This window comes from Lissotriton helveticus, chromosome 10 (assembly GCF_964261635.1).
Source record: "Lissotriton helveticus chromosome 10, aLisHel1.1, whole genome shotgun sequence".
NCBI lineage: Eukaryota > Metazoa > Chordata > Amphibia > Caudata > Salamandridae > Lissotriton > Lissotriton helveticus.
Genome location: NC_136071.1, coordinates 98,459,659 through 98,478,504, shown reverse-complemented (window position 1 = coordinate 98,478,504; position 18,846 = coordinate 98,459,659). Strand labels below are relative to the sequence as shown.

The 18,846-nt window shown below is 45.5% G+C and overlaps 1 protein-coding gene across 1 annotated transcript in view; it reads left to right on the top strand.

The window, feature by feature from the left end:
* The first annotated feature begins 420 nt into the window (after positions 1–420).
* SYNGR3 (synaptogyrin 3) overlaps positions 421–18,846 on the top strand; it is a 191,070-nt gene continuing 172,644 nt past the window's right edge. The window contains exon 1 of the mRNA XM_078664857.1: positions 421–748. Coding sequence (XP_078520983.1) covers positions 650–748 — 99 coding nt within the window. The 5' untranslated portion in view covers positions 421–649. The remainder of the gene's footprint in view (positions 749–18,846) is intronic.

Below are 18,846 nucleotides of genomic sequence, written 5' to 3'. Positions count from 1 at the left end.
CTAGAAAAGATTGGAGACCCCTGTGCCATGACAATACTGAGCTGCCTACTTCACGCGTGGATAGACAAGAAGAAGAGAGGACCGTTTCCTCCCCCTTTAATCATATTCAAAGAAAGACAAAGGTTCTCACTTCTACAAATGTTTACCTTTCCCTTTTAGCAGACACGGTGTGTTTATTCTCAGGCATTCACGTAATGTCTACGCAGGGAGACACACCAGCTGTCACATTTGAGAGGCTGAAGCTTTGCTTGTGGGCGTGGCCACTTCCAAACACAAGACATGTTAGAACCAGGCGAGAAATCACGGGGTTTATGAACTCCGAACAATGAAAACTCGAGGCTGTTGCCTTGTCTAAAAATGGCCGTCCCCTGAGGACTAGCTCCGCCCATGCGCAGTTTAGCTTTTCATGAAGGTGTGAAGGGGAGCGCGTGCATACCAAGCAGGCGGTGGCGTGTGTTGCTGGGCGGCTGCGCGCGCTGCCTGTGACGGGGGAGCGCGCGCTGCTGCTGCTGTCAGGACCGGTGCGCGCGCCGAGCTGCCCGCAGTCTGCTCCGCTCTCCTCCTCCGGTGCCTCTTAACCCTCTTAGCGCAGACAGCAGCAGCAGCGGGCGCAGCACCGGGCGGGCGGGCGGCGGCGGCGGCAGCAGACATGGACGGAGCCTCCTTCGGTGCCGGCCGGGCAGGCAGTGCCTTTCAGCCCATGGAGTTCCTGCGGGAGCCGCAGACCATCCTCAGGGTCACCTCTTGGGTAAGGGGAGATGATTTATTGGGGGGAAAGGTGGAGGTGCTGCATGGTCAGCTTGGACAGGATGGCAGGGTGTTGTGCACGGGGAGCGGGCCACGGCAGTGGAAGAAAGAGAAAAATATGGTATTGTATTGTAATTGCATTTATATAGCGCTTACTACCCCTGACGAGGCGTCGAAGCGCTTTTTCCAGAATACCACGGTCGTGCTGTAGATAGAGGGTACTGTGCAGTATGTACATTGGGCTCTGGGTAGATAAGAGGGTGTGTTTTATGGGGTGATCAGTGGGTAATGCTGTGCATGAGGAGGAGGGGGCGCCTAAAGCGTTATTCTGGACAGAAAGATGCTGTGAATATGGGACGATGTATACGGGAAGTGCTGGGAATTACAGATGCTGTATATGGGGTGAGGAATGCGATGCACGGGGGTTCCTCTGTGTGTGGGTTCTGTGAAAGGTGCATCGGTGGGTCTTGTAAGGGGGTTGCTGCTATGCAGGAAGGATTTTGAGGGTGGGCCATATGTATGGAGCGTTACATCCTGCCTATGGGGAGGGCGTGCGGGTTTTTGTATGTATGTGGAACATAAGGGAAGAGTGGTGCTGTCCGTGGTAGATACCTGTGTATGACGTACTACTGTGCAAACCCTAATGGGTGTTCGTGAGGGTAATAGGTGTGGGGACGCTGTGTTCGGGGAACTCCCCATCGAGGTTCAGCGCAGGAGGAGGGCATGCCGCTGTATGGCGGGATGTTGCACCTGCGCGTGCCGCGCATACGTACATGGGAAGCGAGATGGTGCCTAGGGGGTGGGGATTCTTTTCAAGGGGGGAGCTGTCCATGGTCGGGCTCCTGGAGGTTGGAGGGGATGCTATGCCTGAGTAATGTGGTGAATTGGATTGGATTGGAATACGGGCATTGGGGAGGGGTGTGTTTTATTAGGGGCATACCATATCGTCGGCGCAGTGGGTTCCGGGGTACTGCTGTGCAGTGGTCCTTGCTGGCTGTGGGGTGAACCCACCCAGTCCTGGCGCTGGCTCGGCGAGCAAGCTGTGGATGCATCTCGCGCTGGTATTACCGGGAAGGGGGGGGGGTCGCTATAGAGCTTGAGTGCTGGGTACCCATGGGCCTACTGCCCATTTCCTCGAGTTTTTGGGGATTCACCTCTCGCCACCATGAGCCCGTAGGACTGATGACCCTAGTGATCTGGGTGAGTTTGAGATGAGTGGAGGGTGACTAGAGTGTGTTTCTCACACCTGATACCGTATTTATGCATGGAGTATCTTCTCTAGCACTCTACCCCCTCCCCCCCCAGTATGGATAGCAGGGGGACCGAATTCAGCCCTGGCAAACATGTTCGAACTAAGCTTTCCCTGCTCTGTAGGAGGCTCCGACTGGGGTGGTGAGGGTTTCATGGTCGGGTCATGTCAGTCCATCTAGGTCTGGAAGCGGCGCCCTGGCCTGCAGCGTACCCGCAAAATGCAAGAGTGGCAGAACCCCCAACTCCACACTCCACTCATAATGTTTACCTGCTTGTGTGTAACTTGATGGGGATGTTGGTTTCGACTGCAGTGACCATTCCTCTTCACCCAATGAGGTGTTATGAGTGCAGGACATCTCTCGCTGCCACCCTTTCCTCTCTCACTGCCACCCTTTCCTCTTCATCTCTCACTGCCACCCTTTCCTCTTCATCTCTTACTGCCACCCTTTCCTCTTCATCTCTCACTGCCACCCTTTCCTCTCTCACTGCCACCCTTTCCTCTTCATCTCTCACTGCCACCCTTTCCTCTCTCACTGCCACCCTTTCCTCTTCATCTCTCACTGCCACCCTTTCCTCTCTCACTGCCACCCTTTCCTCTTCATCTCTCGCTGCCACCCTTTCCTCTCTCACTGCCACCCCTCCTTTCCTTTCTCACTTCCACCCTTTCCTCTACTTCTCTCATGCCACCCTTTCCTTTCCTCTTCATCTCTCACTGCCACCCTTTCCTTTCCTCTTCATCTCTCACTGCCACCCTTTCCTCTCTCACTGCCACCCTTTCCTCTTCATCTCTCACTGCCACCCTTTCCTCTTCATCTCTCACTGCCACCCTTTCCTCTTTATCTCTCACTGCCACCCTTTCCTCTTCATCTCTCACTGCCACCCTTTCCTCTTCATCTCTTACTGCCACCCTTTCCTCTTTATCTCTCACTGCCACCCTTTCCTTTCCTCTTCATCTCTCACTGCCACCCTTTCCTCTTCATCTCTCACTGCCACCCTTTCCTCTTCATCTCTCACTGCCACCCTTTCCTCTTCATCTCTCACTGCCACCCTTTCCTCTTTATCTCTCACTGCCACCCTTTCCTCTTCATCTCTCACTGCCACCCTTTCCTCTTTATCTCTTACTGCCACCCTTTCCTCTTTATCTCTCACTGCCACCCTTTCCTTTCCTCTTCATCTCTCACTGCCACCCTTTCCTCTCTCACTGCCACCCTTTCCTTTCCTCTTCATCTCTTACTGCCACCCTTTCCTCTTCATCTCTCACTGCCACCCTTTCCTTTCCTCTTCATCTCTCACTGCCACCCTTTCCTCTCTCACTGCCACCCTTTCCTCTTCATCTCTCACTGCCACCCTTTCCTCTTTATCTCTCACTGCCACCCTTTCCTCTTCATCTCTCACTGCCACCCTTTCCTCTTCATCTCTTACTGCCACCCTTTCCTCTTTATCTCTCACTGCCACCCTTTCCTCTTCATCTCTCACTGCCACCCTTTCCTCTCTCACTGCCACCCTTTCCTCTTCATCTCTCACTGCCACCCTTTCCTCTCTCACTGCCACCCTTTCCTCTTTATCTCTCACTGCCACCCTTTCCTCTCTCACTGCCACCCTTTCCTTTTCATCTCTCACTGCCACCCTTTCCTCTTTATCTCTCACTGCCACCCTTTCCTCTTCATCTCTCACTGCCACCCTTTCCTCTTCACCTCTTACTGCCACCCTTTCCTCTTATTCTCTCACTGCCACCCTTTCCTCTTCATCTCTCACTGCCACCCTTTCCTCTTTATCTCTCACTGCCACCCTTTCCTCTTCATCTCTCACTGCCACCCTTTCCTCTTCATCTCTTACTGCCACCCTTTCCTCTTTATCTCTCACTGCCACCCTTTCCTCTTCATCTCTCACTGCCACCCTTTCCTCTCTCACTGCCACCCTTTCCTCTTCATCTCTCGCTGCCACCCTTTCCTCTCTCACTGCCACCCTTTCCTCTTCATCTCTCACTGCCACCCTTTCCTCTTTATCTCTCACTGCCACCCTTTCCTCTTCATCTCTCACTGCCACCCTTTCCTCTTCATCTCTTACTGCCACCCTTTCCTCTTTATCTCTCACTGCCACCCTTTCCTCTTCATCTCTCACTGCCACCCTTTCCTCTCTCACTGCCACCCTTTCCTCTTCATCTCTCACTGCCACCCTTTCCTCTCTCACTGCCACCCTTTCCTCTTTATCTCTCACTGCCACCCTTTCCTCTCTCACTGCCACCCTTTCCTCTTCATCTCTCACTGCCACCCTTTCCTCTTTATCTCTCACTGCCACCCTTTCCTCTTCATCTCTCACTGCCACCCTTTCCTCTTCACCTCTTACTGCCACCCTTTCCTCTTATTCTCTCACTGCCACCCTTTCCTCTTCATCTCTCACTGCCACCCTTTCCTCTCTCACTGCCACCCTTTCCTCTCTCACTGCCACCCTTTCCTCTTCATCTCTCGCTGCCACCCTTTCCTCTCTCACTGCCACCCCTCCTTTCCTTTCTCACTTCCACCCTTTCCTCTACTTCTCTCACTGCCAACCTTTCCCCTTCACCTCATGAGGTATAATGGGTGCAGGACATCACTCACTCCCATCTCTCCTTCCAGTGCTTGTGCACTGAGCAGGGAAGAGGCGGGGCTTGAGGGGAAGCGGAAGTTCATCTCTCCGTTAGGAGGGTAGACGTTCTTCTTAACTTTCGATGTGCATGGCCGCCCGCCCCTCAGCTACTGTTTGTTGTGCAGTCCTTATGTACCCGTGCGGGTGCGGTACAGAGGCCTATTGCTCCCCCTCCTTGGAAGGACATGTGCTCCGAGTTTCAGACATTAACGTTCTCTCCCCAGGGCTCCTCTCTCTTGTCTCCAACTGATGCTAAGAATTTTCCATGTAGTGTAGGCATAAGGCAAAAGGGGGATTTCATTGGGGTGAATGGGCTGGGCCCATAAATTCTGGACCTGTTCTAGAGACACAATCCCATGGTTCTTTTTTCGCAGCGTGAAAGCATAGAGGGGAGGAAATTCGTCATTATTGCAATTAATTAACAAGGAATCCTTTGGACACATGGTAACCACAGATAACTACGTAAGGTTATTTAATTTATTACAAAGCCATAAATAATTGAATATGAAGATACCTGAAGATGAGTGTAAAAGTACATCGCAATTAGCATAAAGCCAAATCTGCGTATCCAATTGAGACGATGTAGCACAAACAAAACTAGTAATTCCAGAAACAGAATGCAAGGTATCAGAAAGCATGAGTCCAGGTTTCCCTGCATCGAGGGTTGATAAGTAAAAAGCATTAATCTATCACTACACTGACACTGAAGTGACATCCCTACTTAAGCATCTTCAGAAAGGAGGAATAAAATGTGTCACCTGTGGAGTCTTTTTAAGAAGTCTCCCCACAGTCAATGGGTCTTAAAAGCTACAGAGGCGGAGCTCGTTCTAAGATGCTCTCTCTCTGAGGGCAGAATAAGTGGGCACTTTCCCTACTCCCAACAGCACATATTGCAAGTATCTTTCCCAAGATTTATTTTGGGTCATGCAATCTGCTCTGGGTACAATCCTAAAGGTAGTTTTCCATGGGACATCAGTGTTCTTCTTTCGCAACAATTTTTCCTTGGTTCCCAGGCCTTCTCCTGCGTGAAGCACAATGACCTTTCTTCATTGACTCAAGCTATAGAATGTAGCTTTTTCTCTCCTTGACTGAATAGTAAAATAAAGACATTATTCCAGATAACAAAAGTGCTTCTTTCACCTGCAACACAAAACGTGAGAGAGAACAAATTCCAGAGCACACATGAATGAAATTCAGCTATTAATTCTAAAGCACGAGTTTCCAGGGAACTGTATTTCAGGCCTATAAGATTCAGCTAACATAAGAAAAATCACATGAGCTTTTACGAACTGCGTGGACAAATAAGGCACATTCAGTTAATGCATTCACCTACAATTAAAATGACACAACTAAATAAAAATGTTTAATACATGACTAATTATCAGTTTGCAACACAAGTTCTTCACATTAATGTCTTCTGCTAGTTACATTCACTTTCTATGTTAATTCTCCATTTTACCTTTCAGTCCTAAGCACACCACGTTTCGAGTTAATACATTTCAAATTCTAATGCGTCATGTTAATGCAGCAAAGGATTATATGCGGGTGTGCTCTACACGTGTGATTATAATTCACCCCTTCAATTTATATGCGATGTCCGCTACATCTGTTCCCCCTCTGATGACGTTGAGTCATCACAAAAAACGTTTATCCCTGTAGAGTAGACCGATCTAAACAGATGTCGTAGCTAGTCTCCTCTGTATGAACTCTTCCAACTGCTTCAAATTCTCATAATGACTGTCCTGCAGTCTTTCCACCCTTCTCTCTCTCTCCCTAAACGAATTCCCTATTTGTCTCGCCTTGCGCCATGTGTATGCCATTATCATATCTACGAAGATGATAACACAGACTACAACAATTATGACTGGCTTCAACATATATCCAATAATTCCCTTCCCTAGGCTAGCGAACCAACTTCCAACGACTCCAAATCCCTTTCCTATCTTACACCAAACTCCCTCAGACGCCAGATCATGTACTTCATGATGTATCTCAATGATGTTACTTACATATCCTCTCAGATCTTTACTTTTATCAGGGATATAAGTACAACACTGTTGGACCTTTAGCATCCAACAGACTCCGCCCTCCTTTGCTAATAACACATCTAACGCAAAATAGTTTTGCATCACCATCACCCTTATTAAAACCATTTCTCCATCTATGAGTAACAACGACTGAGCTGTGTTAACTGACAACTTATCCACAATGGTAGACAACTTCCTGATCTTGATGTCAGTTAGCACCACACCTAAACTTGGTATAATCGCTCCAAATATATCTCCCACAAATTCATCAGCACTCAGTCCACGCCTTCTCTATGGTTCGATTTTCCTTCCAAACCCTCCAAATCCTCCAGATGATATATCTTTGGAAGCACAACTGCCACATAACAAGTACCATACCAGTTGTTCGGAAGCCAAACATATGCATTCTTCCCACACACAAAATATACTCCTGGCACCACTTGTACTGCTACTTGCAAAAACATTTTCAAAGAACCATCGATTAGAACAATGTGATCACACACACTCCGTCCCACAAAAACATCATAACGACTCTGAACCTGTCGAATGCAAAGCTTGCCTTGTTGTTTCCAATCTGGAGCTATAGGAACATAGCTTCCTTTAGCCATGTGAGCTAACTCCTCCTTGGTCCATTCAAACTTTCCTTCCCTATTATTAAGCTTACCAGTTAAACCTCTATGCCTATCCTCTACTTGCTCTACAAATTTCTTTTCTATCTCTGTTAATATGCAGATTAAATTGTGTCTATGCAGTATCTAATGTTAGTGTGGGTACAAAATACTTTCCCATACTCTCTTCTTGCTTGTTATAGTCATATTTGTTCAGGTGTTTGTATACTGGTACTTCTGAGAGCACCACATCATAATTTGAGAAATAGCACTTGTAATGACCAGTTCCATTAAATATGCTAAGGAGCAAACTGCAACTAATACCATACGTCGGGCAAGTGATGATACCTAATCCCCTCCTCAACCGAGGCAGGCAATTGCATACACACATAACAGACACTCACATCCATAGTATTGACATGCTCGTAAAGCAACTTAGCATAAGCGTTCAACGTATAATCACCTTTAGACAAATCTACATGAAGAAAGTGACTAGTTTGTTCTATTGAACCTATATCCGATCCTAGTGTACCCTCCTTTAAGGCAGCGAATTTCCAGACTCCATTTTAAAGGTGGCTCGGATTGTAGCTGTAAGAAGATCAACACACAGAGTCTCTTTCCCCCGCCTGTTATTCGCGTGCAACACAAGTCTTTGAGTAACTCCTCAAGGAACTTGGAAAAAAGTTTTTTAACGGTCTTGGATACAATATTAATAATAAAGATAGCGAGTAACCCTTCAACCAAAAAGGGAACTGGGTAAATCACAATATTTGAACAAAAGTGTTCCCTTAGTAAGTACCTAGTTATCCGCTCAAATTGTTTATTTGACCTACTCTCTTTCCTCACACATTCCAGTGTCTCTTATTCAGACCTCATACCAATCATACTAGATTTTTCATAACACCTTTGATATAAGTAGAACCACAAAAGGCACTTGGCATAGTAGAAAATATTTAGCCTAACAATGCCAATTTATACATTATGTTAAATTTTATTAAAACATTTAAAAACACCTATCTTCATTGGTCAGTTGTAAATATTTGCCTCTCAATTTGTAGCAATACATCAGATATCTGCACTTAGAAGAAACTTTTACTATAATATCACACTTTGAGATACACAGTCATAATATTCAACATTTCATTAAAAACATATGTATATAATTTTAATAAAACCACAGAGGTTTATTGTCGACGCGTTTCGGTGGATCCTGCTTTCGCACCACCTTCCTCAGGACATTTAAAAAAACACACAATATTCTTTAAAAACTTTCGCAGATTCCCTGATAAACCATCCAAGGAGAATGCAGTCGGCTTCACCAGTAGTTATTTTTTGAGACCTCGTGTGAGATATTGGGTGTTTAAAATTACTCCCCGGTCATCCTATATTTCTGACGGTGTGGCTTTTTTTGTCAGCTCTTCACACAAATTATTCACCCGTTAGTATGTGGTGTTCTCCCTCCACTGTAGGAATTGATGCATGAATATTACAGCAATCTTGGAGCACCCCTCTTTTTTCTATATTGGGATTATTCAATTGTAACTGGGTTCCGCTCTCTAATTTCTTGCGGTAATGCTACGTTTTCTCCTGAATCGACGGTGAAATGGAACAAGACGCCACAGTCCCGGCACAAATTTAAATGCCGGGACGGTGCAGTCTTGTTCCTCTTCCCCGTCAAGTCAGGCAAAAACGTAGCGTTGCCACAAGAAATTAGAGAGCGGAACCCAGGTACAATTGAATAATCCCAATATAGAAAAAAGAAGGGTGCTCCAAGTTCGTGGTGATATTCATGCATCAATTCCTTCAGTGGAGGGAGAACACCACGTACTAACGGGTGAATAATTTGTGTGAAGAGCTGACAAGAAAAGCCACACCATCAGAAATATAGGATGACCGAGGAGTGATATAATTTTAAACACCCAATATCTCACACGAGGTCTCAAAAAAGAACTACTGGTGAAGCTGACTGCAGTCTCCTTGGATGGTTTATCAGGGAATCTGCAAAAGATTTTGTGTGTTTTTTTAACTGTCCTGAGGAAGGTGGTGCGAAAGCAGGATACACCGAAACACGTCGACAATAAACCTCTGTGGTTTTATTAAAATTATATACATATATGTTTTTTAATGAAATGTTGGATACAGTATTTACATGGCATAGAAGACTTCCCTAGCCCTCTTTATTCTTCTAAATGAAAAGTCCCTACTTTTATTCTTCTTCCACTCGGGCCTGGGTCATCTTCTTTCAAGCAATTCTTTTACAGTTCAATTTACATCCCTTATGAGATCAGAACAAATCTCCTCAAGGACTCGTTGTAATGATTCAACTTTCAAAGCTGCAATCTCTTGAGGAGACTGTGGAGCTCCGAAGCTCTGAAATTCATTGACTTCCAGAATCAGAGTCCACAAACCACTCAACCTTGGCGGAAAAGGCACAGTCAGTGACAGAATTGCATTAGCCTCGATTCCAGGAGCTCTCAGTAACATCTCGACAATCAGTTTGCGAACTTGGACCTCGCCCTCCCCGGCATTTGTATTAAGATGCGGCCACTTAGGAGAGGAATATCTCTGGCACAGCACTCTTGCTTTCCGAGACCTCCTAACACTTTCTGTGGCTTGCTCGGACTCACTCAGGTCAGACTCAGAAGATTCACTTATTGGTGCAAGTTCTCTTTCAGATGCAAGTTTCAGTTTCCTTCTTTTCTGTCTCACAGGCCTCGTTTCATCTGTGGCATCCTTCTTCCTTGACTGCACATGAACTATTTCCACACCAGTCTCTTCTGCTGAGTCAGACTCTATACATCTTGCAACATTACTAATCTCTCTGAGTCTATACCAGGGTCTTGTGTAGCTTGACCCCCTCAGCTCGCTCTGGTGGGTATCCAGCCTCTTCAGGAACCTCAACAGCTTGACTTGCCCTCTCCGGTGACCCCTCGGTTACGGCTGAGATTACTTCTGGGAGAGAAGCTGCTCCATCAGAGGGACCTGTGACTCTTTGGGTATATGAAGCAGGGATCCAGTTTGGTACTCCTCCACAATTCACAGCAGTATTGGTCACCAATATCACCTGATCTGGTCTTCGCCACTGAGTGTCAAGACAATTTTTCCTTACATGCTTTTGGACAAGCACCCAGTCACCTGGGCTTAGGTCGTGGCAAAGGTCCTTCAAAGTTGGTGCAATTGTCGCTTCAACCTGATGAGACACAGAATGAACCACATCAGCCAATCCTTTACAGTAGTCAAGGATCAAGTCATCTGTGATATTAATCAATGCAGGGGCTTGTACAGCATTCAAGTGCATCGCCCTTCTTAGCAAAGATTTCATGCGGAGATAATCCAGTTCTCCTGTCAGGAATGCTGCACAAACTCATCAGAACCAAGGGCAACACATCAGGCCATTTCAAAGATGTTGAAGCACACACTTTAGCTAGCCTTGCCTTTAAAGTCCCATTAATTTGCTCCACTATGCATGATGCTTCTGGCCTGTAGCTACTATGCAGTCTTTGATCCACACTCAAGGTGGTACACAGCAATTTCATGACTTCGCTATGGAAGTGTGTTCCTCTCTCCAACTCCACTGTAGTTGTAAATCCAAATCTAGGAATGAGTTCCCTCACCAATAATTTTGCTAAGTCCAATTGGATCCGTTTGAAGGGACCCTCTTGACCTGCAAATGTGACTCAGAGCAACAACTGTTCTCTTTCCAACATTCATCTGTTGGCTCGTGACACACCGATTACACACTGCTTCTGCAATCACAGGAAACCTTGAATTGAACCAAGTCTGCCTGAACAATCTCACCATTGCATCCCTTCCTATGTGAGCTGCTTTCTGAATCTCCCTGGCCATTGGGTTTAACAGATAATCCAGTAACACTGCCCTGCCATCAGTCGAGACCCGTATGTCACTTTCTCCCTTCCCACAACCTGCTCTGATCCAATCTGCTTGTTCTTGATCTATGGCTTCCATTTGCAAACACCTGACTTCATCCCATGTGTCTGCAAAAGCTAGCATCATGCTGAGTTCGGTTTTCTGTGTACTCTTGCCAACATATTCCCAATTAAAAATACATGCATGTGTAGCACAAAAACGAGCAACTTCATCAGCATATCGGTTCTCTGTTGTAACAAAGTCATCTCCCTTCCCATGGGCTGCGCACTTAACAACAGCCACTTCCTATGGTAACTGCAATGCTTCCAGCAATTGTCTCACATATTCCTCGTTCCTAATGGGAGAACCTGATGACGGTAGGATCCTCTCTGCGAGCATAGCTGTCCAAAGACATGAACCACACCAAAACCGTACTGGCTATCAATATAGATGGTGACTCGGATCTGCTCAGAGACAAGGCATGCACAGGTCAAAGCAATTATTTCTTCCTGTAATCCCTATAAACAAGCAGCTTCCACCCCCTCCAGAGGTGGTACATACAGCAAATGCTGCTCTCAAATAACCTTCATTGCCTCTCAAGCATGAATCAGCAACAAAAAGGACTTGATCAGGATCAGGCAATTGTTCTTCTACAAGGTCAGGTCTCGGCTTGGTGCAAAGCCCAGTAACGTCCAGACAGTCATGGTCTTGACAATCTTCCCCATTAGTATTTGGAACAGGTAACAAGGTAGGTGGATTTAACACAGAACAACGCTTCAAAGTGACATTTTCTGTGGCTAGCAACACCTGATCATGGGAAACATCCTTTACAACGCAACTTTTACCACGCAATGCTTTTACATCGCAACTTTTACAACGCAAACCATTACAACGCATTGCGCTGGGGGGCGCGCTAGGATAGGGAATAGATTTAATTTACTATCCAACACCTTCCCTACTATCCACGGGGACTGGAGTTGGAATAGTAAATTAAACTATTCACTATCCAGCACCCCAAAGCACTATGCGTTGTAAAGGCATGCGTTGTAAAACTTGCGATGTAAAAGCATGCGTGGTAAAAGCATGCGTTGTAATGTCATACATCCCCTGATCATATCTTGTCAGCCTGTTATTAGTCAAATGCTATGTTTTAGTTCTCATCATCAAGAGCTCAACTGAATGTGGTACATATACAGTAATTGGGTGACCCATCACAATCCTCTCACATCATTCAATACCTGTTGCAGCAACAGATTTGCGACATCTAGGCAACGCTGAAGCTACAGGATCTAAAGTAGCTGAGAAGTAGGCCACTGGTCTACGGGCACCTCCATGTGTCTGGATGAGTTCAGATAGAGCACAACCCTCACTTCATGACAGAATAATGAGAATGCTTTGTTGTAATCATGCATTCCTAAAACTGGAGTGCGACATAGGCACTCTCTCAACTCCAGGAAAACAAGCAAATAGTTGTTATCCGAAGGTACCAGATCACACAGACATCCTTGGGAGTCAGCATCTGCAAAGGCTTTTCCATCAAGGAGAAATTAGGGATCCATTGTCGGCAGTAGCCAACCGTTCCCAGAAACATCCTGATCTCTTTCTGGGTGGTAGGTGGATTCATTTTCATGATCGCCTCCACTCATTTTGGTGACATCTTCCTCTTGCCTCTCTTAATTTGATGACCCAAATACTGAACTTCGATCAGACAGTACTGAAGTTTGCTCGGAGACACCTTATATCCACTGCCAGCCAAATGGTTCAGTAAGGCGATAGTATCGTCCGTACAAGCCTCCCATGTTTTAGACGCAACGAGGAGGTTATCTATGTACTGGACTAGCACTGAGTTTCGGGGCAAAATTAATCCTCAAGGTTCTTTTTCAGTACCTGGTTGAATATGGATGGACATTCAGTATACCCTTGAGGGATACAACACCACATTGAGACACAATTCTCCAGACGGACAGCAAATAAAAATTGGCTTTCCTCGTGTAATGGGCTGGAGAAAAATGCCTGACAGCGGTCAATCACTGTGAACCATGCAGCCTCAAGGAATCTGAAATAGGATCACAGATGGATTCGGTACAACGGGTAACATGAAATCACAATGTTATTCACCTTTCTAAGGTCGTGAACAATGCGATTTTTCCTGCTCGGTTTCTGCAATCCCATGATAGGTGAATTGCATGGGCTTCCTATGATCGCCTTCAGAATGCCTTGCTCAATCATGCACTCAATTAAAGGTGTAATCCCTGCTACAGTTTCTGGGGTCAGGTTGTACTGAGGTGTTCCCGGGAATTCTGCATTAGGCATGATCTGTGTGCAGACTGGCTCAACTCCTCAAATCAGTCCAGTCTCCTCCCCTATGAAGTGCCACACCACTGTAGAGACAGTGTCTTTCAAGTCCAGCGGCATGTCCTCTACTGCCAGCAAGTGAAACATGGCTGTGTAATGATTCTGATTAGCCAAATTGAATGCAATGTCTTCATTATTAGTCTGCAATTCAATTCCCTTTGGTGTGCAGTAGATGGTACAATTCAATTTGTATAAAAGGTCACGCCCTCGCAAACAGACTGGACCAGAATCTCACACTACAAACTGATAGTGATCCTGAAAGGTTCTAATTTTCACTGGTACCTCGTCTGTCAAAGGGTTGGTCCTTCTTTTGTTAGCAACTCCTATAACTTGGATCGATGTTCCTGAGAGAGGTAGGTTTGGGCCTACTGCAGATCTCACAGTAGAACTGGTAGTGCCAGAATCAGTCAAGACTGTAGTTGGATGACTATCTACGTCTGCTTCTACGTAAGGCCCACTTTGGTCTACCTCTAAGACTGCGCCAAGTGTACAGTCTCCCTCCCCCCTCATCGCTGCAATACCTGGCATAACGCAGAGTCTTGTCCATGGACTTCTTTTGCCAGCAGATCGAATGTTGCTGGATCATGAGGGTAACATCCGGCCTCTGTCATGTCAAAAACTTTGAGACAAATTGGCTCATGGCTTTAGGGTCGAGAGTATCTAACCCGTTGAACTACTTAAAGGCTTGTAACAGCCTTTCATTACAAGCATGCGCTGACTCTTTAGGCTCCTGGGTCGTTTGATCTATCTTAACCCAATCGATATCTTGAGGAGCTATTTTGGACTTCAACCATGTGATCACCTGCTTGTACTTTTTCATAACGAACTACGAAGGACCATAAGTTACTGAATCCCTCTCTGGCTCAGCAGCCAGCCATTCAATAGCTATTTTGCATGCAGACCACAGATCACTAGGAACCACAATTCTGAACAAGGTATTTAAGTCAATCCACAACACCTTCAAGATCTTAACAAAGTGATCGACTTGCTTGTACCATTCAGCAGGCTTTTCCCTCAACCTGGGGAAATCATTTGTGAATGCAGCTAGGTCACCCATACTCCAAGAAACATGCACATGCCCTCCACTCAGTACCTCCCATAGTGGATATGCCTCAACCCTCGGTGTTCCCCCTCCTGGAGGTGGCATTTCCCCTGTTATCTTTCTCATACTCTTCTTCTTAGACCATCTTTCCTCCCACTTATCCAGCATACTCTAAGCCTTTATTCCTATAACCAACTCTCGGAAATGTGTCTTCAATCCTGTCACTCTCTTTTCCTCCAGCTCCTAGTCTCTGTAATGAAGCCTATGATTTCCCTGTAACATTTTCATTCCAGACAAGTCTACTCCATACCGCTGAGCTAACTCTGACAACTTCTCATGTGCTCATCTTACCTGCGGGTGACATCCTTTGCTACAAACAACAGGTCATAGGCTCTTAGGTCTCTATCCTTTCCAGAGGTAAATTTCCACTGACGATCGTATCTGCCTCAGCCTTCAGCCCCACCACTCGCTGCAGCCTTGATTATACCCTGACTTGACGTGTTATTCTGACCCTCTGTGTTATTGTTGTTGTGATCTCTCAACCAGGTTTCCAAATCTGAAACTTCTAAGACATGCTGATTACCAGCGGCTCCCCGACTTGTACTTTCTTCAGAGACTGCAACAATTGGTTTTCTCACTGGAGTTTCCCCCAGCCGTAGGTTTGAAATAGTGCTTGCCCTAGGTATATAGACCTTATAGTACTTGAACCAATGCGTGCCTCCGAAGGATCGGCAGTAGCTACTAAAGGGCTACTAGATCCTCTAGGCACCGGAGATGGACAATTCCTGCTCGTGCTCTCTACTCTTTCCAATCCAGTTCCTTCAACCTGTGTAGAATGTTGCTGACTAAGGTTTCCCACTAAACTTGGGTCATACCCAGGAACAACAGGACCAATAGACAGACAGACAGACAGACAATCACTTTTATTCGATTTTTGAAAATCATAAAAAGACACAGGATACAGTTCATAAATTACACACAAAATATAAAGCGACAATATGTACATAATATGTATACATAATGAATCATAAATCATGTCATCAGGGAAACTATTTTTAAAGTGACAAGTGCATAAACAAACGATATATACAATCCAAGAGTTTAAAAAGACTATTAAAACATTTTAAAACATCATCATATCTTGGTGTCTATTGTCTATTATAGATACACTTAAGATATTTCGTTTATAGTTAATCCATTGTTACCTTTGCTTCGCATTTTGTTAATACGTACTCCAGCTACTAAAAAATTAGCAACATGAAAAGTGACTTGTGCATTGTGCAAAAGTTGCAGAAATAAGAGCGCAGGCCTAACCTGAAAAAAGCCAGCCTCTCTAAGGATGGGAACAAGATATTTTCTTCTGATTTTATCGTAGTGATCACAGAACATAATAAAATGTAATGTGTCCTGGGGTGAAAAGTGATCACAGTCGCATGGCTTATTGTTATCAGGAGTATCCCATCTATAGTATGTGCCCAACAAAAAATTTATTAAATTCAAACAAAATCTGATTAAAAGAAAGCGGTGAAATGGTTTATTGACAAATACCAGGTATGGTTCTGGACCTGGAACAGTTTTAAGTGCAAAATTTCTTCTCACCGTTATTTTCTTTAATTCTATTTCTTCCCGCTCTGCTGTAAAAAAAAATTTCAGTGATGCCTTAATCGTTTTGACATCCTCCTTTTGGATGCCCTCAGGGGAGTTAAAGAGATCAATACGTCCCACCTGGGTTAACATTGTTTTTACGTACATCAACCATGGGATCTTTAAGGCTCCATCCATGCTTAATCAATCTTCAAGAATTTTATAATTTAATAAAATCTAATCATTTAACCAAGTTTTTAACCAGGAAATGACAGGAGCGGCTTTTATAACGTCTGAGACATACCCAACCCCCAGCTCTGAATGGATAGTAAAGGTGGGGGTGGACTGGGGAACAGTGAGTAATGATCTGAGAAACCTATTTTCTGCCCTCTGAATGAGGACTGGACTCGTATATCCCCAAATCGAGGCCCCATAGGTGGCGATCGCCATGCTTTTAGCGTTATACACTTTAAGAATGGCGTTCGTCGGTCTTGACCCCAATTTCCTAGCGAAATTCAAGATGGCTCCAGCAGATCTACTCACTGCATTAGATTTGACCTTATGTTGAGCACCCCAAGTGCCCTTATCATCGAATAGGACACCCAAATAAGTAAAAGAAGGAACCCTATGTACCTCCTTTCCTGTGCAAACAAGGGTTATGGGTTTCTTTTTTCTGCCATTGAGTCCCATGATCATAACATGAGATTTTTGCGTATTTATTTTTAGATCTAGGGAACTCATAAAATCCCCAAAAGAGGCCAATAACTTGTAAAGGGCTACACCTGTTCGTGCCAGGAGGACCGCGTCGTCCGCGTACAGGAGGACCGGAATATTAGTCTCTCATGCACGCGGAACGTCGGCCCCCAAAGCAGAAAGCACCGGCTCGAGTGTGTTTATATACAGTGTAAAGAGGAGAGGGGCAAGGATACATCCTTGCCTCACTCCTCTCTCAGAGCTAAAGGGTTTGGTACATCTACCATCCCTGGTAACTCTGACCGATGCCTCCAATCCTTGGTGCAGATCAGCCAGGAAGCCTACCAATGATTTTTCTATGCCTATTTCCAAAAAGACCCCCCCACAGCCTTGACCTGTTGACCAGGTCAAAGGCTGAGGAGAGATCCATAAATGCCATGTATAAGGCCCCTTTTTTAACTACGGTATATTTGCTGATGATCAGATGCAAATTGAGGCACTGATCTAGTGTGCTTCTTTTGGGCCTGAAACCATATTGTGCGTTAGATAGAATTCCCCTGCCCTCCAGCCAAGATGTTAACCTCCCCAAGATGACTCTGCCCAAGATTTTAATCGCAGAGTCAATGAGGGAAAAAGGTCTGTAGCAGGCAGGGTCACTCTTTAGGCCTTTTTAGGTTTTGACTGGCCATGCGCTTTGCGCATGTGCCAAAAAAACCTCTTGAGTTGTGTGTGTGGGTCGGGATACGCCCCCTCCTCCGATTGGCTAGCTCCATAAATGGAGGCTAGCCATTGGACGAGGGGCCTGTCCGTCAATGCCGGACCAGATTCGTGGGCGTTCCCGAGATTCTTTGGCTTTTGCCGACGTCACGCGACGTCAGCCAAAAGCCGGGAACGCCCCCGAATCTGTCCCGGCATTGAGCCGGCACCCGCCTTCCGATGCAGCATTTTCATTGTTACTATAAGCTTGTTTATTTTATACGTTTTAGCGTTGTGGACATTAAAAAGGACTGAAATGATGTACATATATGTGAATATCCGTTTTAGAGTTAGGTCCTTTGCTGGATGTGTTTTATTTCATGGGAGTAAAGTATACCGAATTCACGCTGGTTTCTCTTTATTTTAATGAGGCGAAAACAGACTAATTTGTGCGGTGATAAATGTCCCAGCGGCGAGCATGCTACTTTTTTTTATTTAATGACAGCCTCATTAGATGAAGTTATTTATTTAGAGCTTCCCATGTGTTACCTATTATAGGGCACCGACCCCCACTGTGAAACCACTAACTTTCCACTTTCCGACCAGAAAAGTGCACCCGGGATCACAGCATCGCCTAATTGTGCACTTCCCGCGGCAGCGAAAGGCCACGAGGCAGCAATATTGTGCTACTGAACACTGCCTGACCCGCTGGGCATTGACAAACATTGCATGCGTATTAACACGAGGAATAAAAAGGTCTGCTTACTACAGAACAAAGGGAATATTTCAAGTAGATAAACTTCCAAATAAGGTAGGAATCGTAAGCTGATAGTTAAAAAAAATTTTTATGCTGTCGCACTTTGAAACTTCCTGCTCACCTTTTAATAAAATTTCGTAACGAACATCAGGCAAACAAAGGAACCGAGAGTGGATTTTAAAGCGTGCAGATTCAGAGTCAGAGTGCAGATTCAGAGTCAGAGTGCAGATTCAGAGTCAGAGTGCAGATTCAGAGTCAGAGTGCAGATTCAGAGTGCGAGTGCAGAGTGCGAGTGCAGAGTGCGAGTGCAGAGTGCGAGTGCAGAGTGCAGAGTGCGAGTGCAGAGTGCGAGTGCAGAGTGCGAGTGCAGAGTGCAGACTGATAGTGCATACTGATAGTGCATACTGATAGTGCAGACTGATAGTGCAGACTGATAGTGCAGATTGAGAGTGCAGATTGAGAGTGCAGATTGAGAGTGCAGATTGAGAGTGCAGATTGAGAGTGCAGAGTGCAGATTGAGAGTGCAGAGTGCAGATTGAGAGTGCAGAGTGCAGATTGAGAGTGCAGATTGAGAGTGCAGATTGAGAGTGCAGA